The 24,514-nt window shown below is 41.1% G+C and overlaps 1 protein-coding gene across 1 annotated transcript in view; it reads left to right on the top strand.

The window, feature by feature from the left end:
* Positions 1–24,514, top strand: part of CFAP299 (cilia and flagella associated protein 299) — a gene marked incomplete at its 5' end in the record, with an annotated part of 241,716 nt that overhangs the window by 72,123 nt on the left and 145,079 nt on the right. The window contains one exon of the mRNA XM_067297453.1: positions 15,701–15,791. Within this exon, the coding sequence (XP_067153554.1) occupies positions 15,701–15,791 (91 nt within the window). The remainder of the gene's footprint in view (positions 1–15,700; positions 15,792–24,514) is intronic.

The following is a 24,514-nucleotide window of genomic DNA, read 5'->3' as shown; positions in this document are numbered from 1 at the left end:
GCTAGGTGATTGCTTGCAAACAACCACACAGTTCTTTGGATAACATCTTTCTTACCCCAGCATCACCATAGTTGGAGTTTAACTCAGTACTCAGGCAGTGGCATTTCACCTTGTCGCAAACTTCGGTTGCGATAATGATAATTTCTTTCTTTGGGTGTTGAGTATCTGTGGTTAAATAGGACATTCTCTGCATTCTCTAAATTGGGTGCATTATCCATGTTGCTGGCACTTGCTGTTGGTTACACTTCAATGACTCTTGCTCGGGCTGTGGCCCTGTGTGGTTTTATGACCAGAGAAGCTCTGCTAGCCTCTGGCAACCTAATTTTGGCTCATGAAGGAGCATTCTGAGTAATCCCCAGTCCTTCCCTTCTGATCCTGGGGCCTGTGGAGAGCAGGTGTGACCAGTGGCATCTGTCCCATATGTCAAGATAGGAATTATGTAACAGCAGAGAAGCCTTGTCATCCATTGGCACAACCAGGCCTTTGCTTGTCATTCCCAGCCCGTGCTCCAAAGCCTGACATGATGTAGCGGGGGGGGGCCCATCAGGGCAGCTGGGGGTGCTGAGCGTGGTGGTGGCTCCTGGGGGGCTGCGGGTGCAGCGGGGCCAGCACCCTGGTCAGCACCGCCGCTCCCTGCCAGGGCTGCGCGTCCGTCCTGCCCAAAGGGTCACCTGTGGGCTCTGGCGGCTGATGTGCAGGTTTTCTGCTAAGCATTGCAAGCAAGCTGTTGTTGCAAGCCCGTAGCATGGTACTGCCCTTCAGCATCATCTGCTTTGCCAGCACTGCCAATGGTCCATATAAAAAAAAGGCCAAATCTCGAAACAAGAGGGGCTTTACATGGGAAGTAGGGAGCAGAGGTCACTGGGAAATTCTGAGTTGCACCTGTCTAAGAAGGATTTGGTTTCATCCAGTTCCCTTACCTCCTCATGCTGAGTGTTAAATTAGTTCTAAAAAAATCACCAAGGAAAAGGAGGGAGTCAAGTTACGTTACTATTACAGATTTGAATTTTTCGTTTGTGTTTTTGTAGCATAAACATGATCATACAAAGATTAGCCCCCCACCCTCCCATTCCTACACTTAAAATATATTTTCATTGGGGTTTAGTAGAGTATTTTTTTGGCAAAAGCATTGAAAAAGACTTCATATGAAAAAGAACAAAAGACCAGACCAGGGGATGGCTCCCTGTTCTCCAGACAATAAACTTCATACCATCTCTGCTAGTACGTTCTAAATCAAATTTATAAATCCCTAGGTTCTGGTGAGGTAGTTTCTGTGCATCAAGGACATGAACTGGACTTCAACCAGTGACTTTCCAGAGTCTAGAAACTGTTTGCTTTCCTTGGCAATTAGGAAGCGAGGAGGAGGAGGAGGAGGAGGAGGAACCTTCCTTTAAAAACTTAGGATTTTTGATTTTTCAAGTACACAGCAGTGTTTCACTACTATGTTTATTTTTTATCCCGTATATTAGCGGCTGCTTTTTTCTTAATAGCATCAATAACAAAAATATAAACTCATCAGTGCAACAGTAAGTGTAGCGTTAACCAGCTTTAACAGCTTCAGTCCTCTCCACTGTGCAATGGTTATGAAAACAGGTCATCTTGGTAAAAGCATTGGAGAGCCCCTAAGAAGGAAAATTGTTCAGAACAACGGAAGCTGGAATCTGCAGGTAAATAAGGTCACGTGCGATTGTCACAGCCCTTGCTTGACACTCAGCCTGGGTTTGGTAGGAGATCTCTTGCTTGTGTTAACAAAGCTCTTGTTCAGTTTTGAGTTAAAGCCTGTCTCTTTCTCTCTCCAGAGACCTCTTCATCTGCTTCTCCATCATTAGACTTGAGGAAATTTCCTAATTTTAGTTTTACAGCCAAACAATTTTATATAGGTGAAAGGTGAGACAATATATTAGTAATTTAGATGCAAGAAAACAAAGAAACAAATCTCAACTGGTTAAAAAAAATTTGAGTAATGAAATGTTTATTTAAGAAGCCTCAAAGGAAACCAAACAGCTAAAGGAATACATGTCAGCAAATAATAAATATTTCCGTCTTAACTCTGCCCTTGTGTCAGTGCCAAACAGACCTGTGTAACCTCGTGAGTGCCCAGAAAGGCGAAGACGCTGCGTGCTTGCTGTTGGGCCTCTGGCCTCCTTTTGTAACGACGTTTTCAGGGGGATTCAGACGAGACCAACTGTCCCCTCTCTTCTTCCCCCCAAACACCACCCTGCGAGCAGCCTAGTGAGGCAGCTGGCAGTGTGTCAGCTTGCTGGGCAGGTACCGACCTGACCCAATATCAGTGCCTGCCATTTGCACCTGCCATTTTGGATCTTCCTTTCTGGGTGAGGAGCTTCTTGGAAGACCTGTGCCCTGGATCTGCTTTGGTTGCTGGGCTGCTGCTGCTCTCCTGTCCATACTTGCTAGCCTCATTGTTTAGTTTCTATATTATTCTCTCTTTTTACATGATGTGGCTCTGGTGCACCAGATGTTTTGTTTATACCTGCCTGTTCAGTTTAGCGCGGTAGTGAGTCTTCAGTGATCAACATTATAATCCCTCAGTTAAGTGTTGCTTGGTAACACATGTTACATTATCTGAGTGGTTTCTGGCTTCTGCCTTTCCAAAATGCTTTTCCATTGGTGTCTTGGCACGGCTACTCTTAATGCTGTGTCTCGCAGTATTTTCACTGTCATCAAGTTGGAGGGTCAGGCTGATACTCCTCTGGAACTCCAGCTCTATGTTTTTTTGGTTTAAGATGGGAACTTGCAAGGTTAATCTGTAGAGGTGCAACTGTTAATCATTGTTTCAAAATGTCTTGGAAGTTACACATTCAAATATTGCTAATGGTGTGTGCTGCTCACTGTTTCTGCAAAGTTGGGAAGTTATTCCTGTGCTGTCTTACTGCAGACATTCAGCTCTATACAGAATAAACGGCATGCATAGGGCAAAATCAGTGTTTACTGAGAACCCGTTGAAAAGAGGTTCTGATGGGGTGAAAGCTGCTGTTAAGTAACAGTAAAACAGAACAGCTAAGATGTGGCCATAGTCTGTTGTGATAACTTTGACAGGGAGGCAGATCTCCTGGAAAAACAAGAAAAAAGTTCCTCTTGTCACTGTAAACTATACTAGAAAATGTATAAAGCCTCAGCACTGCGAAACACTGCACGCAAGCTTAGTTTAACATCTGAGTCTGAAGGACTTGCTCACCATGTTTGAAGGTAGGCATGCAAGGTCGGGGCCGAGCTTACTCTTTTGTCGTGTATAAAGTATGTGGGTGCGGATAAGCAGCTGTATTAAACAATGTTTTCAGTCCCATTCAATGTTTTTCTCGGCTGTAAGACCAAGTCTAACCACTGTGTTGTCCTGAATTCTTTCTAACTGTTGTTAGAGCTTGAGAAGCCCTTCACCTGCCCTCCTGTAACCTGAGTTGAGCAATCCCACATGCCTGTCTGCCACATAATAGGGCTGAAGAACTCAGTAGGAATATTGAATACACAGGCAAACACAGGTGCATGACTTCTGGCTTCCTTCTCATTTGCATAATAGCAGCCAAGTAATTGAAGCGGGCAATGGTCAGCCAGCCAAGCACAAAAAAAGATAAGAGAACCTCATTTAAGCATGTTGCCTTAAATCTTTCTGCTTTAGAAGGGTTTTTTTTTCCCCCTCAGAAAAATGAGACATCAAAACCAGAGCATTTGTGAGGTGGAGCAAACAGGTGTGCGCTGTTTTTCCCAGTTCCATTTTAATGTTCTTTTGCCAAGTGTTTGTGTCAGTCATCTGTTGCTTCAGCGGTATTTCCATCAGAAGCCTGTGGTTTTGTTGGTTATTTTGAGGAAACTGGGAGCAGGCTCTGGCCCTTGTTTGTGTCTCTCTAAGCCTTTCTCCTCCCTCTGATGTTCCCCTCACCATTTACATCTCTCTGTCTAAAGCAGCTATCCTTGTAGGGGACAGGGAAAAGGAAGAAGGGGAGCAGCAGAGTACTCAGTCCGGTGTTGTATTAACTGACTGGGGGGCATTTCAAGGCAGTTAACAGGAACCTTTACTTAGAGGAGGCAAAATTTATTTACTCTATGGAAAAAGCAAGGAGTGATACTTCTGGTCTCAGTTAACTACAGGAGACATGGAGATGGGTGCCAGTGAGTGAGTGTAAATCAGGTTAGAGTTGCTCCTAACACTTGTGTAATTGCGATGTGAGAGTAGACAGCAGCAAAAGTGGGACAGAGCGTTGGACCAGCTGCAGAGTGCAACCAATTTCTTTAAAGATTATTTGTCTCTTGTTGCCTGCTCAGAAAGTGATCTTTCATTTTGTTGTTGCAGCAAATTCTGGTTGTATTGGAAACAGAGTTTTTCTGACTCTTATCAACACACTATTGCACCTATTAGTAAAATGTTAAGATATGAAATCAGTTTTAAAAGCCGTCTCTTCTTGGTGAATTGCTAACGAGTCTTAACTGCTATGATTGTGATCAATCTGTGCACTTAAGCAAGTATTTATCCTATGCCTGCAAGTGTCCTAGGAGCTCCCTTTCTGTTTGGAAGGTACTGCAGTCAAACAAGGAGAACGGGAGGCTGAGGGAATTCAGTGGCTGTCACGTCGGTGCTGTATGACTCCTACTAAGTGGCAGTAGCTCTTAGTGTTTCACTTTCCTCAATTACAAATGAAGAGTTGGGTTGTGATGTAAAGAAGGAAAAAAATGTTATTTAAGAGTTGGAGGTTGTTTGTTAGAGTTTTGTCTAAGGACTGCAAGTTTGGGGCAAAGATTTGACCTAATGTTAAAGATAGTTAAATCATTTGGCTTTGTAGGAGAAAGGCTGCAAGTGCATTGGGGTTTCTTGTTATTCCACTTTGGCCTGTCCGGTGAATGCTGTCCAAATCTTGATAAGTATCTTTATTTTCATGGATAAGTTTCTCCATTACTAGTAATATCCCAATTCCAAGTTCTGTTGGGTTGCCAAAACTGTAGTCACGCACAATAAAAATGCTTAACGTTTAGAGGTGCTTTATTTTCTTAGTACTGAATTAAAGTTTCTGTGTGACTGGAGAATGTAAATACTGTAAATGCATGTCTTAGCCTGGTCAAGTGTTCCTGCTGGTTTTGTACATTTGATGCCTGAGTGGCTTAGTTCTGACTCTGTTCCCTTGCCCTAACCACTTGTGAAATGGTGTTTCTTGGTGAGATCAGACATCCCACAACCACCTCGAGACACATTTTTCTTGAGCAGGAAATCCTCAATTCTTCATGTGACTTGAAAACCACAGGCACAGAAGTAGCAATTGTGCAGGTGATTAGCTCAGTCTCATGTCTTTAGAAGACCTTCTCAATGGTCACTGGTGGTTTGGACAGGTCATCCCTGTCATTCAGGCAATTTTGCGTTAGTTTGGCCACTCCAAACAGCACCAAAGCTAACTTACCTGGCTTGTGAGAAATTCTCATGGCTCAGGGGAATCACTTGAGGTTAGGTCTCCATAAGCTTGCTGCAATACTTCTCTACTCACCGGTCATCACTGTAGTGTATTACAGGAAAGTTCAAACACAACAGGCCTGGGAGTGGTAGATGAATGTGGATAGAGCAGAAGCAAACAGTAAGGTGTAAAAACAGCAGGTCAGTGTGCCTCAGGGATTGCCAGCTGCTACCTGCAGCCATTGCCCAGCTCATCTGTGTACCCTCAGGGCTGACTTGGTGCTAGGGTGGTTCTCAAAACAGAAAGCGTGGTAAGCATTTTTACAGACACATGACCAGTACTTCTCTGCAGATTGGGCTTGAAGCTTAGGTGTGAGACTTCTGCCAGAAAATCATCAGCCACTTTTATCTTTCATAATCCAAATTATAAATCGATATCCAGCAAAGAGCCTTCTTCAACCTGGAAACTGAACTGTAGGTTGCAGCATCTTTGCAGTCACCTTCCTGGCTCTTTAAAAAAACAAACAAAAACAAATAAAGAAAACCAATACCACCAACAACTATCGTTTATACCTTAAGAAGAGTCCTTTTTCTGGTGGCTTGTGTTGGTGACTTAATGGCATATATGAACAACCTCTTTCTTCTTATTTCTTCTTATTTATGAAAAATTAAAACCAGAGAGACACATTTGTCTCATAGGAATATCATTACCTCTGTACATTCTTGAACAAGTTCTTTTCCTGATTGCTTTTATGAGTGGAAGACTGTCCTTTGAGCCTTAAGCACTGCTGCTTCCACTAGTAGCAGTAGCTGCAGCATCTGTACAGTGCAGGAGCCTCTGCAGAGTCAGCTTTGGACATCGGTGCTTTTGGAAGGTTCTATAACCCTGCAATGCTATGGAAATTTTGGTCTTATTTGGAGGAACAGATCGTTTTTTCTTATCTATGAGTAGCACTTTCCTGATTGACCAAGTCATTCTGTAAGATTCCACGTGCGATTCCCATTTTGTTTATTACAAAATATTATTCTTTGTTTCTGCATTACACCTAAATTATATATTTTAAGGTCAGCTTCTCAGTAGTAACAAGAAGAGACGTGTAATTAAGTTACAGCCAGATTTCTTCTGTTGTGTCTCTTGTAATCCCCTACAGTCTTGTCATTCTCACAACAAAGTTAAAGGGAATTTTATCTCCCAGTTTTACGACTGGGAGTTGTTTCATATACTACCTTCTAAGCCTAACCATTTGGCATGGGTTTTGGAGAAACTAACAGTCATGGAGACAACTGTGTGTTGGGCAAAAAAATCCAGTTTCATTCCTCAACAGTCATGATTCAGGTGTGACACTGAAGTCTTCTACATTCCAGTTTTTCTCCTTGATGGTGAAGAAGAGGGATCTGTTTCTTTCATAGCTTTTTGATACCTTCCTGACAATACAAACTGGCAGCAGTATGGACCTAAGTGCTCGTGGGATGCTCCCAGAATAGATAGTCATCTCTGTCCAGATGGCTCTTTGGAGGTGCCTTGCAGCTGCTGAAATCTGAATCAAGGTCTCACAGCTGCTCTGACCTATGTGAGGAGACTGGCTTGGCCTCCATCCAGTCCAGTTCTGAATGAGGACAAAGGTATCCCGCAGCCAAACTGGAATACTTCTCCTGCTCATAAGTTGCACCCCATGTGATCGGTGTGCCCCCCTACAAGAAAAAAAATACTGCTCTGAAGGACTGAATCAGTAATTTTCTTTGAAATATATATATATTTTTTAAGAATATAGAAGTTATAGGTTGAAGTTTAAACCTTCAGGGAGTCTAGGACTGGCTCTTTTGAATTTCATCTTGAAAGCACATCTACACTGTAGATGTCCCAAAAGTAGATTTACAGCACCAAGGGACTCGGAGTGCATCACCTGCAGCTAGAGCGTGGCGTACCCACATAAGGCTCTGCAACTGTCACGATGCCCTGTACTCTGTGCTGTTCATTCATGATTCATAACAAATCTTAGAAAATAACATGTTTTCTCTTGAAGAAAATAGATCTGAAGCTTAACAGTTGGTATTAATGAAAATACAAGTTTATTCTTTGTGGGGAAAAAAAAAACCATTCAATTCCTCTTTTCATCATAAATCCCCTTCCTAAAGTCAGGGGCGTTTTTGCTTGAGCAAGGACTGCAAGTCCAGTTCTTTGATCCAAAAGACGTAACGTACAGGACACAGTTATCTCTTGAGAGATGGTGAGCTGTGATAGCTGTGCTAGGAAAATCTCTCCGGTTTCCCCCTTTACTTGTTTTAAATTGGCAGCAATGTAGTCTACGACCTTAGCCCGGAGCTGATAAAGGAAAAAGAAATTTTTTTTTTTTTTTTTTTTTTTGGAAGTTAGTGAATGTTGGATAAGTGACAGGACCGTGTTGCTGGTAGCTCTGTTTGAAATATTGTTGCCAGTGTTTTGTCAGGTGTGGACTTCTCAGCACAAGCCAAACCTATGATAGCTATGGAAACTGTTTCAGAGGAGTGCATAAGCAACCCAAATGTTTTTTAAAATACCGTTTACTCCATGGAGTTTCAAATACCATATGGTAAGTATAGTTTTTGCAATTATTTGCTCATTTGATTGAACAATAAAATATATGGTATTAAGGTCCTTCCAAAGGTATTTCCTTTGTTTGATTATGTAAGTAGCAATCAAAAATTATACAGCACATTTTACAAATGGATACATGCCAAAAATGTCAAAATGTTTGAAAATTTAAGTGTCTCTTCTTATATAACTTCCTAATCCAATTCCTTGTTGTCAAGGATGGTTCTTTTTTAACACAGGCACACTCAGTAAAAGTATTTGAAAAATGAAGTTGCACAAAAAAGAAAATAGTACACGCTTTGCCACTCTCAACGTCTGCGTGCCCTGAACTGTATACCTTAGTCAGGATCTTGTGGTTAGGAAGCTGAGCAGAGGTTTTGCAGAGGGCTTTTACAGGAATGCTTTCGAGCTTTAGAAATGTCAGAAAGCATTAGAAGGGCCTGGTGAAACTGGACCTAGTTCTACCCATGTATAGATTGCCTTCTCTTGAGGTCTCTGCCCTGACACTCTGAGCCTGCTCTTACTGTAATTGAGTGGTTTTGTGATTGTTTTAAAGATTTTACACTGTTACAGTAAATGAAGTGCTGAATGGAGATATTGCAACAGATTTTAAGAAAACTTGTATTTCACTCTTAGACCTGCATCCCTGCTTAGTTCCTGCACTGCTGTGATGCCATGCACCTCACGCAATAAAATTGCAGACTGAAGGGCTGAGGCTTGTTATACAAGTGCTGCTGCCTTTTGTTGCAGCTGTTTTGAATTTAAAACAAGTGAAATAATTATCTTTTCCTTGTATTGTAGTCTTTTTCAAATGTGAGAAAGACGACTTGATGCTTTTACCTTTCACTGTTGCTTATAACAGCACCAGGGTATTGCAAGTTAAGACATCATGTCCAGTTGGACAGTATGAGCAGCAGACCTGTATTTGGCAAAGCTGACCCAAAAAGGGGGTTTTAGAATCTATACTTCCTATTTAAGCAACCGCATATGGTGTTTATTTGGAAATGAATTACTTTTAGTTTGAGATAGAGACATCTTTGTGCGTAGTAGTCCAAACCCTGCTTGTGATGTCGGTTGAAGTTTTAGGTGCCTGTTTTTACCTTATCATTTGGCAATACAGTGGAAGTACTGCTGGAGAATCGAGGCGTGGACCCCTGAGGGTCAGATTTGGCCACCTATTTATACATCTGTGATTTATTTATTTTTTAATTTTCTCTTCCACTCTTCCTTTTTAAAATTGACATAAATGTAAAATTAATTTAGATAATTGTGGTGATTAAAGGATTGTGGTTTACGCTATCTAGCATCATTACCGTTTGAAGTAATTTGGTGTATTATTTCATGAAAATGACCAATGCAACAGAAATCAATCGTACGTACATGTTCTTTGTCTTTGCAACACCAATTATACTGCCTCCCTTCTTGTGTTGTCTTACCCCCCTGCCACTCTTGGCAGCTAGCGAATGCTTTTTTACTCCTCTAACCTTTACTGGGATTTTGGATGTTGGCTGCTCTTGCATGAGTCTTCTGCACCTCACCTCCTGTTTCACGTGAGTCAGCTGAAGGGGGCAAGCACATATGCAGCATTAGGTCCCTCAGAAACTGAGGAAAGAGTGAGAACATGAAGTAATAGGTCTCAAGAACCAACCTGATATCCCCATAAGGCAGTCTGTAGAACCACAGCTAAAGGTTTGTGGACATCACATTTTACCGTGGTGCAGTTTCTCATATCCTTGCAGAGGAGACTGACTCATGAGAAATGAATTGAGTCCTTTAAGTCAAGCTTCTAATTCTTATGACTGAACATTAATGAGTGAATCTCTGTCCCTGTTTCCTCAATGTCTGAATGCTTCCCAAGCTTTTCTAAGCGCTGTGCCTCTAGCTGTGCCACACACGGCCTTATTGGGTTTGGCTGTGTTGAGCTGGAGAAGTGCCATCACTCCAGCCTTTCAGACTGGAAACTAAGGCACCAGAAGTCTAAGTGACTTGCCAAGCTCATGCCATGTATTTGTGATGGAGCAAGACTGTGACCTCAGATCTGTCCAGTCCCAGCCTTACACACTGGTCTCTAAGGTGTAATCTTGCACTGTAGTCTCTCACTCCTTTTTAAAGGGCGTGCACTTCAAGTAAAGAAAACAATTATATGTCTGATGTCTTGGAATGGTGTTCAAGTTGTAATCCTGCCTCAAGACACAGAGCTGCAAGTGCATGGCACTGGGAGGCTTATACTTCAGACATTTTAGAATAAAAAAAACCATGTGTTTCAAGATGAGGGAGAAACTTTGGGGCTGAGTCCTTAGGCCTGTCTCCCAACTAATCCTGGGGCAGGTGTTTACGAAACACAGCTGCTTTGCAGACGTTAGGCGAGAATGTGCATTCCAGTCAGGTTCTGCTGAACTGGAACAGAGAGTTTACTTTTGAAAGAACAACAGTGGGACTGTTAGATGTTCTTCCCATTATCTCAGTTTGATAAAAAGCATTCTTCGGGTCAACAGGCCTCTTGGAAAGTTCAACTACATTGTTCTGTTTCCAGCTGTGACTCCGGTGCTCTGAGGAAAAAAAGGCCACATGGTAGACGATGTAAAAAAATAAAGTAAATGAAACCCTAGGGAACCATAATAAAATGAAAAAAGCAGCTTAGCTTATCAAAATAAGAATCAAGGCGCCCTAACCCAAGTTCAGTAAGAGCCTTCGTTCTTTTTGCTGCATTAACATGTAGCAGTGAAGCTGCAGAAGCACACAGCTAGAGAGGTTCAAGCAAAAGGCATCTGAACTGGAAACCTGAGAAGGTGTATGGGGTGGTGGAAGATACTGGCAGCTCTTCAGAAGGAAGAGAGCAGCTTGGACGGAACAAGATAGCATGGAAACCCATGGTTTCATAAGAGAGACTGTGAGCATCATAAAATAAGAACTGTATGAAATTAGAAACAGCAGCCAACAGTTAGTGCTGTTAACATCACTAGGAGCTGCTTTTTATTTTTGCTGAACTGTAGTATTTATTTTCAGCAGTAGCTCCATTGAAGGACTTTGTAGAGAGGAGTATGAGTCGTTCTTAATGCTTTCTCTTCTTTATGTACAGATGACACATATCCTTAGGAGGAGAGAAGTTAATATAGAAATTATATTGAACACAAGAGCTAGTTACAGAGCATTTGCCATCTGATTACTAACAGTAATAACATGTTGGGGGAGACATTCTATGTTATCTTTGGATATGTTGTTAATCTCTGTGTGTCTCAGATTCCCATTTGAAAAATGAGAATAAGAACTTTTGCCTATATTTCACTTTTTCCACTAGTCTTCAGTGTGTCCAGCTGATTGGTTTCTAAGCTCACCAGGACAGGAATTTTATACAGCACCTAGCACAGTAATATCCTACTGCTGGTGTGGGCCTCTAGCCGCATGATGCAGTTAATAACTAAAAATGTCATCAGAAATGTGCAGCTAAGAGCTGTGCTCAGGTGACTGCAGCTAGCATTTGTTCACAGGTGCCACATAAAGGTAGAAGACAGAGAGAGAATCCCAGTGGCAGGATTGTGGCATCACTTCAGGGTTGAACCAGATGGGGTGAGAAGTCCTATGGAGACCTATGGTGAGCTTGGTCCTTGATCTGGAATTAGTGAACCTTTGTGTTGACTGCCATGAGCTTTGGCTGGCTGAAGTCAGCAGGGAGTATTACAGTCTCAACAGACTTTACTTTGTCCTTCACTATAACAGAGCACAACATCTGGACACAAGCAAATGCTTGTTAAGTACAGCACGAAACTGGATGTTGCTATTCAGTCAAAACCTTGGTAAAAACAACTAGTATACGTGTCTGAGTCAACTCTTGTAATAATTATGACAAAGATAATGCTACCTTGTAAAAAGGGGCTTCACTCGGAAACACCCTTCTTCAAGTATACTGAGGCATGAACTGAATGGTAGCAGTAGTTGCAGTCGGTGCATGCTAAATTTATTTAATGTCACAGTCGCAAGTGATGCTGCAGAGACACATAGCTTCGTTCTAATAATTAAACGTTCTCTGCTCTCCTTTTCAAGTGCTGCAAGTTTGTATGAAAAAGCAAAAGCTTGTATGCTGGTATATAATTTGCAGTCCTCTAGTTCGTGAAGAGCTTGATACAGAGTTTTGAGTGACTGACTTTTTCGGTGTTTATTTAAACAGCACTTTTCAGGTCAGTGCAAGTTAAATAACCCTCGTTAGATAGGATCCGTGTTCAGTGGGTGCTAGAGAATTCCTTACCGCTCCTCCCTGCTCGGAGAACTCCCTCACTGTGTCTGGCAGGAAGATGGAGCAAACATTTACGTAGCCTTTATGAATTCCAAGCTCGTCACACCCCGAAATTTCAGCCTGTTTATGCATGGGGGAACTTTGCCGGAGTGGAATGCCTTGATCTTTTCTTCTCAATCTTGTGCTGTGACGGTAAACTAGAGCACGAAGAATGCGCGAGCTGCTGCGTCTCAAGGAATGGCTAGTTACAAATGCTCGTATCATGTTCCTATAAATGCTGTACGTTCTAAGTGAATAAAAGGCTTTATTCACACGAGAACCTTGTATAATTGGGACTTAATCTGTTTTTTAAACAAATTCAGTGCAAGCTTAACAGAAGCTTGCAATTCTTTATGTACAGTTTATTTAAGTGAAATCAAACTGCTTTTTAAACTAATTCAGTGCAAACTTGTATCTGCAGAAGCCCACAGTTCCTTGTGGACAGTTTATTTAAGTCAAATCAATTCCTAATTGATTCATGTTTGACACTGAAATGAGCCTCATTTGAGTCTTAAGAATATTCTTATAACCTTTTGTACTGCTTTAAATATGTTAGTTTAAAACCTCCCTTAAGGTAAACGGGTGCGATTTTCTTGTGTGGACAAGCCCCTAGAAGAGAGATGGAACTGAGGGCTGGAACAGGTTGGAGCTGGGATAGCGAGGTGGAGGATGCACATACTGAGGGGCAAAGAAGTGAGAAAGAGTAAGAGCCCAAAAAACAAATGCATGCAGGAAATAAAGAGGTGAATCACTGCCAGTTAATAAAAGTGGAAAGTCTACCAAGTAGCTGTTGATTTCTACCTCAGGAAAGATTAATGGTTGCTTAGATACTGGAGGATACTCCAGCAATCTGGAGTTGGAGAATTCAGGCGTGTATATTGAAAGATGGGGGATTTCAGTGAGGGTGAGAGCATGGTACAGAGGACGTATCTGATGGGGTGTTTCTGCACTCTGTGGTCCATGGACATTGCTATATACTTCTAGGCCATTCTGACTTTGTGAGGAGTGTCAAATGACGTGGACTAATTTCTAGAAACGTGGCTCTAGAGTTACTCCAAATGAACGAATGTTTGATGTATTTCTTAGATGCGGCAGATAATAAGAATAACTCTTTTTTTTTTTTTTTTTTTTTTTTTAATTTTTTGGCCATCTTTCCTACCCCTCTTTACTACTAAAAGCAGCCAGTTAATACCAAGCTCCACTCCGAATGATCTTGGTGCTGTGACACTATGAGATCAGCCATGATCTTTGCATTTCTTATGTTTATTCAGTTGTAATATTGTTTTTTTTTTTTTCCTCATGGGACATAGTAAGATTAAGTTTATTTTAGTGAAATTCAGACAACATCTCCCCCCCCCCCCCTTTGTAGATTGCACAGAGCAAGTGGAGACTTTGTCAAATTGAGGCTAGTATAGAAAATACATGTATGTAAGATGATTTCTATTCATATCTTATGTCTTTCAGAGGTTAGCCTTACTGAGATAGATCCCAGGTAATCAACATGATGAGTTAACAAATAAGGCATGATAATGTCCCGTGGGAATTCTCTCAAGGATTACAAAAAGCTACTTACCTTACACCTCTGATGTACCTGTGATATTTCACCTTTACTTTTTAATGGTCCCCAATTCTTAACATGGAGGAAGGTAGCCAGTGACATCTTCATGTTTTTCTGAAATACTGCAGCTTGATTTGAGGCATGGATCAGTGTGTTCTTAATGAAGTAGTGATGTTCTTGGATACTTTTATTAAAAAAAAAAAAAGCTTTATATATTTTAGTGCTGTAAAAGTGGTTCGGGTATTTCAAATACAAGATGTTGGTAGAATTGCATTGGTGATCGAAGGATGAGAGTAAGGCAAGCTTTTTAAGGAAAGGTGATAGCTCTTACTGGACCATCAGATACAAGTGGATAAAAACACACAGTATTTCAAGCACCAAATCCTTCTTTGGGTTTGAAATAGGAGTCACAAACTTCAAGCTAAGTCAAATGGAACAGTTGCTAAACCCAGATTTAGCATTACTATTGATGTAATATTAAAATCTGCCAGAGAGAGTCTGGTAATCTAGAATTCTTAGCTGGACAGGAAGAGGAAAATTTGATACTCCATTTCTTATTCTTCCTTTGTATCTAATTAATTGAGGCGTTTTAATCCATATGTCAGTCTTTTGTTTTTTATTTATACAGTGCAGCAGATGCACTTCTGAAACAGCTTCTGATTACTGTATTTCTGGATAACAGCTGGTGAAGTAGCCAGAGATTGACCTGACTGCTTTACATCAGACTTCTGAAGCTTAGATGCAAGCTTTTCACTCATACGGCTTAAGGAGGTTACCAAAGACTTCTACACTTTAAAATTTACCGGGGGAGTTTTTCAGGTTTCATGGCATTCTTTTATTTGAGACTTCATACAGTATATATTTGATGCAAAGTTCTTTCTTGATATTGTACTTTATCTACTTAGGTTGACAGATGCTGCTCCTTTTTATTGAAATACTCATATCAAGGTGGAGGCGGGGAGGTTATAATACTTCCCTTTTCTGCTAGATCTGTGCTGAATCAAGAGGTGCTATTTTGCCTTTGATTGCCTAAGAGAGTGCATTCCAACAAGCATTCGCTGCTTTAAGCAGTGAAAGGAGAAAAAGTCTCCCCGAAGCCACACTAGCGCAGGATCTCAGAAGCATCAGCTTCCTTCTTGTATGTGCAGAGCACCTGGTGGGGCGTGGAATGACTCCTGTGGCTACAGAAGGGCTTTGGGTTAGGCCCAAGAAACTTGTAGGAACCATTTTAAAGGATCACACTTTTGGTGAGCTCTGTCAGAGTCGGTGCTTTTGTCCGTCTGATGCCTGTTTTCTATTTTTAATTATTGATTGAGTTTTAGGTACCATGTTCAGAGGTTAAGGATTAATTTTTAGAGTTTGGTATCCTTTTTTGCAATACTTGTTTCTAGTTTTCGTGGAGGAAATTTGGGTTGTCTTGTCATCTTTTGTACTTAAAGATACCGAAAGTATACTGACCCTACCACACCCAACAGTCTAAATATGTAGTAGTTCATTTGATAAGTTGCTGTTTATATTTGCTGGCTTAAGTTTATATTTGTCCTCTGTCAAAGTTTGGTATTCTTTTGTAAACATGACTTTGGCCATAATTCTGTAGTTATAAAGTAAGTACTTTGATTATTCTTGACATATAATTGAAAATATATGTAAGTGAAAGTCAGCTTTTGATAAACTACTGTATATAGTACATCTGGAATAGCGTTTACTTTTGGGGAATGTTTTAAGTGTGTGAAATGCATTGTTACTGCAGCAAGAATATAAAATCAGAATGGGCAATAGATGAATTAACCACATTAGGATAAAGACTATCTCCTTATATTTATGGAACACTTAACGCAACAGGACAGTGAACCCTAAGTCTACAATAATAATTGATAACAGTAATAACTGTGTACCATTGTTTTCCAGGTCACTAGCAAGTGCAGGAAAAGAACTGAAAGATAACTTCTTGCGGGCGCTGGCAGAAAGAGAGGAAGCCAATCGTACTGGAAGAATGTCTGTGAGTACCTGTGAGATTATAGTTGTCTTAATAGCTTAAAAATGAATCTTATCCAAATTGGAAAATGAGGTATTTTACGTGAAGGTTGTGTGTGGAACATTTTTAAACGATTTATTTAGGAGAGATTCCTTGAAACCTAGAGACTTATTGATGTTAATTTATTTAAAAGCAAAATAAATGAAAAAGCTTCGTGTAAAAATTCACAAGCAGGTAAGTGACAGAGTGAAGGATGCGAGAGAAGAACATCTAGTGAAGTACATTTTGGTTTCATAAGAACTTGTGGGTTTCTGTCTTCCAAAATTCATTCCCATGTGGACTTTAAATAGAGGAAGAGGTAACTTGCTTATTAAGAGAATCTTTTTGAAACACATGAACATTGATGGTATAGGAATTGCACTGCTGAGTCTCGTGTAAGGTGCTTGAGATGTTGATTCTAATACAGGAAAGGTGTATGAACATGGCTGCATGCCTCCTGACTCAGCTGGCTCATATAGAGCTAACAAAGTTGTCCATGTACTGTGCTAACGGGCGTCTTATTTTCCCATGTTAGTGTTGGCAGAGGCTACTTGGGAATCTTTTCCTGCTTTGTCCTTCGTTTCCGCACAGTTATGTAGGTGCGCTCTGGGGGTGGCATTGCTGAAGTTGACAATACCACTTGTAAACGTCACCTAGATCAGTATCCGTACATCCAAAAGGAAGATGGACCTATATCCTAGTCTTACTAATAGCTTTGGTCTCGCACAGGAAAGAGTTTGTGCCTGCATGCTACACAAGGAAGGAGTTTTGAATGCCATGTATTCAGTTCGATTTGTTTCCATTTAAACTTCATAACATGATTGAAAAGGAGTCAGAAGTGGTCGTGGTGGTCTTGCTGCTGTGTATAGAGTAAAGCAGTGTTGTTTCTTGCCTCCTTTATGGGATAGCAGGAGTCTGGATTTCTGTCTGTGTTTGAATCTCTGTCATCCAAAAAAAAAAAAAAAATTGCAAAAGCAATAAGCATCTGGAAGTCCAAAGTGATTGTGATAATATTCTCTTGTTCTGTTTGCTTAGAAAGTTGATCAGGCATAAACTAATGATTTTTGCTCTCCTTCATCTCTCATATCTGAAGTGAAACGGTAATTCCTCTCCCTCCCCCGTATAATTCTAGGATCAATATTTGTTCTTTTATGGCCAGCTAATTAACCTCCAGAATTTGCAGAGGAAATGCTGCTTGAAATCTGATTCCAAAACGTATGTGAGCAAGATTTCTCATGAAGCTTCAGACACCTTGTGGTTTCAGCTGGCTGACAAATATCATGGGAACTGTGCTTCTTGGGATACTTAGGGTTTTCTACAGGAGAAAGATGACGCAAAAGGTTAAATGTATGGCAGAAACAAGACAGGATGGAAGATACCAAAAAAGACATGATGATTTAGGCTAGAAAATGGAAACAACCTGTGACTTGCTGCAGGTATTTACCATAACTTTTACAAAGGTGCAATTTTTAATTATAGCGCCTCTTATATATAGCCTCTTGTATTTCACTTTCTGGCGTAGTTCTCAGAGCCCGCTACAAAGAAACTGTAATTTCTTAGTTTTACAGAGGGGGACACTACTGAGTTGAACAGAGCCCATTCCAGACAAGACTCGGTTTGTACTAACAGAGTTGGCTGGCCTTGTGTAAAGGGAGCGGGGCTGAGCCCAGCACATTGGGGTGGCTGGGACCTCCCTGCTGGTCGCTTCTGAGAAGCCCAGAGCATAGCCCAGGAGGAGGATAACCTCCATTCCTCCTCGCTGTGCTGACAGGGTGCTGTGTCAATCTGGAGATGGGAAAGGAAATGTGCTTTTCTGCTGTCATAGAGGGCCTAAGGCACTGGAAAGAGTTGTAGTTGGTGTTAGACTTCCCAGGATGAAGATGTTGGGGGGACAGCACAGCCGCATTCACTGAGCACCTGGAATTGAATCCAGCACAGCCAGGGAACTCCTGGAAGCTTCCCCATGAGATTCTTCTCCTTGGGGGAAGCTCAACACTGAGAAACCTGGACAGAAGAAGGTACAACAGGTTTACACACTTAAAAAGATATTTCAGTCCCTTTGATTTGCTAAACCCATATTATACCCCCAAAGGCTTTTTCTTCTGGTGCTGTCAGGCATGTTTGTCTGTCCTGGGGCTAGTTTGGTTTCCTTTTCTGCTCCTGTGTTGTGTAGGCTATTACACTTACACTGCAGAGACCATTGGCGCAAGGAGGTCAGAGTCACTACAGCTATCTTAAATGGAGCTTGGATTCAGGAAAGCACTTGTAAGGTTTTAGCACTCTACTTGGTGAGGTACATATGGGGCTTGAGGGAAAAAAAAGGTAGATAAACTATGGGCTAGGCCTAAAAAAGAAAAGGGGAGGGATGGGGAGAGTCCCCTCAAAATGTAGACAGCTGGTCTCAGTTCCCAGGCCTCCTGTAGTGATAGGATTGCTAGGCCCCCAAAACAGCCTCTGGTTATGTATCAAAAGTTTTTGGAACAGCAAATGTTATTTCAAGCTATTCAGTACATAACTAGATATAATGAGGTAAATCAAGTGTGGAATTTCAGCCTCAACTCTGACTCTCCTGCAGCTTGTTGGTGTACAGGAGACCCCATAATGTTTTCTTAATACCCTTCGATGTGGGAATGCATTACAAATAGTGGTTCAGAACAGGACCTTGTTGCCTGCAATCACAAATGCACACAAAAGACACTTCTTTTTACTATTGCATGCTTAATTAACCAACAGAGGAAAGGTATTCCCTTATGAAAGCATGTTTCTTTTGATCTTGCCCATGCCACCTGTATTATTACTAGGGCTTTACACAATTATGTTTGTTTTTGGGGGGTTGTGCTTGGTTTCTAAGACCATGTAGACTGGCTGCTGAACAGACCAGGCTCCCCAAAGGAAAGACTGCCTGTTCGCAAAGCTAGAACTGCTGCCAAGCAATGCTGATGTTCCTGCGTTCTGTCTCTCCTCAGGAGCTGAAACAAATGATTTCTGGGCTTCTCTGTTCATCTTCATCCTCTTGAGATTAAGGCTGCGCAAGTCATGGTGTTTGGTCGCAAGACACACAAGTTGGTCTAATAAAAATGAGACACACAGCAGGGGGTCATCAAGTGACTTTCATGTGACAGGTGACAGGGATCAGGTGACAACAGTGGCTTTTTGCATTTGAACTAATGAACAATTTCATGAAATCTTTAGACTTACTTACCTGGGGTTACCAGCCTTAGAGCCAGATTTTGGGGCTGCTGAAGAAATAAGGGTTAAAAAGAGTCTGAAAATAACTTTTCAGAAACAGAATCTTGAGGAGACTTTTAGTAATACTTATTTTGCTTTAGCCTTCTCTACAAGGCTCAGCCCTTTAATTAGGCTTAGCAGCACTTTTCCTGTATGTCTCAATGGCAGCAACATCAGATCTAGGAGACTAGTTCCTCACGTAGTGAGCGGTGTCAGCAGTCTAATTTGTATGGTCTTGGCTGGAGCTCTGCTGGTGTTTCCAAAACTTTAGAAACCCCACTCCACCCTCAAAGAAAAGAAGATCTGTTTGTCTTCTCCAGGTATGGCCACACTTCTGTGCAAAAGGCAAGCTCCTTGTTAGTTGGCCTATTCTATTTGCAAAAAAATCTAGGGTACAACGGCTCCCAAGACATGTGATCTCCAAAACTGCTAAGGTCTGTGCCTGGGAAAAATCTCAGCTGTGCTTGGTCACTCGTGTGGCCTCTTCAGCTGAGGTTCCTATTTTCTCGCTGTGTTGTATCAGATTTGCAGGTCATCCGTATGTTAAGTAGATCTGGGAGGATACTTTCCTCAGCTGAGCCTGTCGCATGCACTTGTTTGTTAACCAATTCCATTCAAACGTTTGATCCAGAAAAGTTGGTAAGAGAAATAAGAAGTGTGTGGTACAAGATAGTTTTGAAAAACGAACAGGAAGGTGGAGGATAAGGTAACAGTTTCCTAGTGCTGGATTTCAAAAGTACTTTCATAAATAACAATTCACCTCAAGTCCACTGTAAGTCTTATCATCAGGCATGTTCTGCAGGCAGGCAGATCTCCACTTCTTTACACAGGTGCATGTTTACCCTATCTAGCCCTCACCTATACCCTGGTATGTATTAAATATTTCAGGTTGATTCAAGGGGATAAAGGGCCCAGTGTATGTCATAATTTGTTTTTAAAAAAGCATTACGAAATTATGCAATACTCGGGAACTACTTTTTTTTTTTTTTTAATCTCAGAGCAAGTCTCAGTTATCGTGGGATTACCTTGAGACTGACCTCCTTGGGGGGACGTTTGGGTTGGCAGGGCAGAGAGGAATATTACTGCAACGATGCGTCTGAAGAGACAGATACCTTGTAAGCATGGCTTTGGATTTTAGCTGTATCACAAGTTAGAGATGTGTTTTTGCCAATTTCACTGTGAGCATCAAAAGTGCTTAGGTGCTTCAAGTAAGTAGGTGGAATCTCTTCATGGAAAATAAGAACGTTAGTAAACTCAGGATTTCCCTCCCTCCAAGTTCCACTGAGCAGGAAACACAAAAATAAGACTGTCCTTGCTGTCTTCGGTGTTGTGACGACTGCAGCCAGGAGATAGGATGAAATTCATGCGTGGTAGAACGGAGCTTCCTGGTCGTTATTTTCCCAGTGAATGTTGGCTGTGTAAACAGTAAAGATAGCTGGGGCTTTTTGGCTTTGAAATGTGTATTATTGAAGCTGGTATCAAAGCACTGGCTACAGCTTGTTCCTTCAGAGCCATTCAAAGAAACCACTGCAGCTGACTCGGAAAAACCTGTGAATTAGGCAGTTTCTAATATACCCATTTCCTGCGTTGCAAACTCTGTGAAATATAAGATTGTGTTGTGTATGACCAACAATATTGTGCTGACATGATCTTTTTTCCCTTTACTATTTCCCAACATGTATGAAGTGCTCCCTCTCCATAAAAAGAGGGTATTGTACAAATGTTTATTTCCCTTTTAACTGAACCTGTGTTTGTCCAGTTAATAAATCCCTATGGAAATTGAATGAGTCACGCAGGTAATCATAACTTAATTTCAAACAAATCACTTCTGTCCTTGGGATATAAAATATATATCAAATTCCATTTCTCTAGAAAGAGTGCAGTGTGAAAGAAATGAAAACTGGAATTTCCTGGAAGTAGACGTAATCTCTGTCTTTTAGCACTACAAGGCTAAACATGCCTTTCTCCCCATTTGAAAGGGGTGGGGAAATCAGATTACTGCTTGGCACCAGGCACCGTGCAGATTACAAGCAGTACCTTTTTTTGGTATATCCAATCTCCCGAAATCATTGGCGTGATTTTCTGCTACTGTTTGTGTACTCTGTGCTGGTGCACAGTTGGCAACAGGTGTAGTTAAGTATAAAAGCACACACTGTCTGCTTCTGCTGGTGGATTGCTGTGAAGCTGATGTGTGGAGAAAGCAAATATACTGCAGATAGACTGCGTAGGGAGCAGGCCCAGATGTGTAGGCTGTGTGTGTGAAGCCCACCATCCCCATGCACTCTATAGCAAACGGCTGTGACAGAAGGATGGAGAGAACAACAACACTTGGACGTGGGGCCATTGGATCCATGGAGCCTCTGAACCTCATAAACAGCTTTTTGGGAACTGGCTGTTCATTTATTTGTAATCTTATTTCTAGTATTTCACTCTTAGGATGAACAATTAATAGCAACAAAAAAAGAATATGAATACAAGCAGAGAATGTTACTTAAAATGTTATACAGCATAGTAAGGCTGCTCATGAATTCACTATGATAGTTTTCTTTATGCTTATCTAATCTCTTCTAGAGAAGCTGACTAAGAAGGAACAGTTAATATCACATTTATTTTTTCTAATGATACCTTCTGTAAGTTGTAGATGAATTAAGGGGAAAAATCATTCAAGATTAATTGCAATATGTGGATTGTAGGCTATGCTAAATGCTTTAAAATTGCACGATTAGATATAATGCGTTTTCCTTGGGAAATCTGTAAAACTTTTACTCTATATAGAAAGGATTTGACAAAATAGTCTTTGGCGCTAGGCGTTGCACTCCTGCAGACCTGTTTTTGCTGTGCTGCATGATTGGCTAGTGCAGGCGTAGGCTGAGGTCTCTGCTGAATGGGACCCAGATTAGTGAAAAATATTTCCTTTTCAGTAGGTGTCTTAAATATCTTAAAACCAGTAAATAGTAATCAGTGGGCAGATAGGTAGTACTACAAATGTAAATAGAGATCCAAAGCAAACATAGATTGCAATTCAGCTTAACCTATTTTGTAACATGAGGATGGATTAAAAGCTAGCACATGCAATGAAAAATTTCCATCGTGGCCTATGAGCTTGAAGAAATAAAATTCTCAGTGGGAAGAGAACTCCTTGAAGTGAGTAATGCTTTGCTGAACCATCAAAGAGCATCCCTAAAATGGAAACAATCGCAGACTGTAAATAAATTAAACAAAACCTCCCCTCCTGTTTTCCTAGGGCAGCTATAATTTGTCACTTCAGAGCACTTTCTCAATGTCAACATGAATATAACTTAGCAAACCATATAGGAAATGTTTCTGAAGATTTTCTTTTGTTTTTGAAGTATGTCACAGAGATGAGTGCATAAACTGTGGATGGAGGAATTTCGTATGTATTCACGTTCTTCTCTGTGTATAAAAACCAGATGAGGTATAAAATGGAAATGTAAGTGACTATCTAAATGCCGTAGCCAGAGAAGAGGTGTTTTTAGAGACTCCACATATTAAGGTCAGATCACTGACTAAAATATACATGGGAAAAAAAAGCAAAATGTCTTTGCTACCTAACAGAAGAACTTGGCTTGTTTTTCTGTCTTGAAGCAGAGTCTTGCAGGTCTCATACTTCTCTAAGTGGTTAAAAAAGGGCAGTGCTGAATCCTGGCCAGGGCTCTTGATCAGAGTCCTTCAGTGCTGAACTCCTGGTGACCCTCTAGCAAAGACTTCAAGGCCTGGAGGGTTCTGGTGACGTTGCAAGGATTGCCCGGTAGTCACTCTGTAGGCGTGTGGCAGGTCAGTCAGTGTCAGTAATGCCTTGTGGTGGCTGTCTCCAGAGGCAGAGGGGCTGCTCATGATGTCCTCTTTCCCCAGGCAAGGTAGCTGAGCCACCATCTTACCCCGTCTAGAAAAAGCAGCAGAGCATGGAGGGAACCTTCATAGTGATTCGAAAGTGTGATTGATGTTTCATGGTAATCCGAGGGTTTAGTAGTATTTGGGGGGTTGGAGGGATTTTGGTGAGAGATACTGACATGGAGCAGAAGTCCTGATTTGACAGGAGAGCTCTAACCTGTTTTCATAGCGAGGAATTCCAGTGGGGCCACCGCAGCATAAGCCACCGCAGGTTTTGCTTTTTTGTACTTAAATGCTCTTGCAAGCTGCTAGCCTCCCGTTTTTAAAGTGAATATTCTCGATCCCTGACACTGACTTCCTAACAAACTTGCGTCTCCAAACCAGATTTGCTTTCTGTGCTATCTCTTAGCTTAGTAAGTTTGTTAGCTTAGCAAGTTTTACATTTAAAATTGTAAAATACCAGTTGCAAAACTTCTAGTTCAGATCATAAAATGGCAAGTTTACCTTGAGGGGGTGTGTGTGTTTTCTAGGATATTTTTCTGTAGAATCCTTGTACAAAGAAGAGTAGGCATACTAGCTGGCTGCTAGTTTTGCCTGCCTGGAAGCTGGGATTGAAGTCGTCACACCTCTAGAGAAGTTGATGGCTATTTTGGCACCATTGAGTTAGATGGAGCCAGAACTTCAGCTGCTTTGTACGTGTGCTGCTCAATTATAGTCTTCCTACAGACAGTGCTATTTAATGGGATAAGAGTATATTAAATGTGAATCAGGACCTTGGGCTCCATATCGCGCTCTGTCTTTCTCTGCTGCTGCTGTAAACTGAGTTCCTCCTGTACTGAAGTGGATCAAAGGCATTTCATCCGCAGTCTCCTTCATGTTCTAAGCAGTAGCAAGTTTTTTTGCAGGTGTAAATCGAAGCTTAGCGGGTGTTACAGAAGTTAAAACAGATGGCACATGCAATCCCATTTGGGAGTTGGTACATCTAACTCTCGGAGATAATTTTTTGTAATTCCTGCACACCCATGAACCTTTCTGAATGCCTTTGTGAAACAGCCCCAAGCACATGGTCAGTTCGCAATAAATAATTAATAACATATTGATTTAATTGGAAAAACTATTTTTTTGAAATAGTTTGCATATGTTTTAAGAGCCTTTCAGCGTTTGCGCTTAGATGCCCTTCCTAGGTTCTTATTTCAGGTTGTGTTTGTCTTGTAATATTAGTGTAAAACAAGTAGTATGATATAAGATATGTGGGTCAGCTCAGTGAAATATGATGGTACTGATGGAAAAATGGTGATATTTCCTAAAACTTTTTTTTTTTCTTTTTTGATCACTGACTTCTTAAAAGCATTAGTGCCCACATGTATTGATCAGTATTTTCAGCCCTCAACCCCTTACGGTAGGAATATTTCTTTTTTCATAGCTCTGGAGAACCAAACCCATGGCCGCCTCATGTTACCAAGCACAATGACTTTCACATTATAACTGATGACCTCTGAAGGAAGCAATGGAGAAAGGCAAAAAGGGCCAGTGCATGAAAGCTTTTAGAGGAAAAGAATGAAATAAACAGTCATTCTGTCAACAGATCTTTTCATTTGCTCAAATTAGCTAATGGTCTGATAAGTGAG

This window comes from Apteryx mantelli, chromosome 5 (assembly GCF_036417845.1).
Source record: "Apteryx mantelli isolate bAptMan1 chromosome 5, bAptMan1.hap1, whole genome shotgun sequence".
Taxonomy (NCBI): Eukaryota; Metazoa; Chordata; class Aves; order Apterygiformes; family Apterygidae; genus Apteryx; species Apteryx mantelli.
The sequence above is the reverse complement of the archived record's forward strand: the minus strand, read 5'-3'. Positions and strand labels throughout refer to the sequence as shown.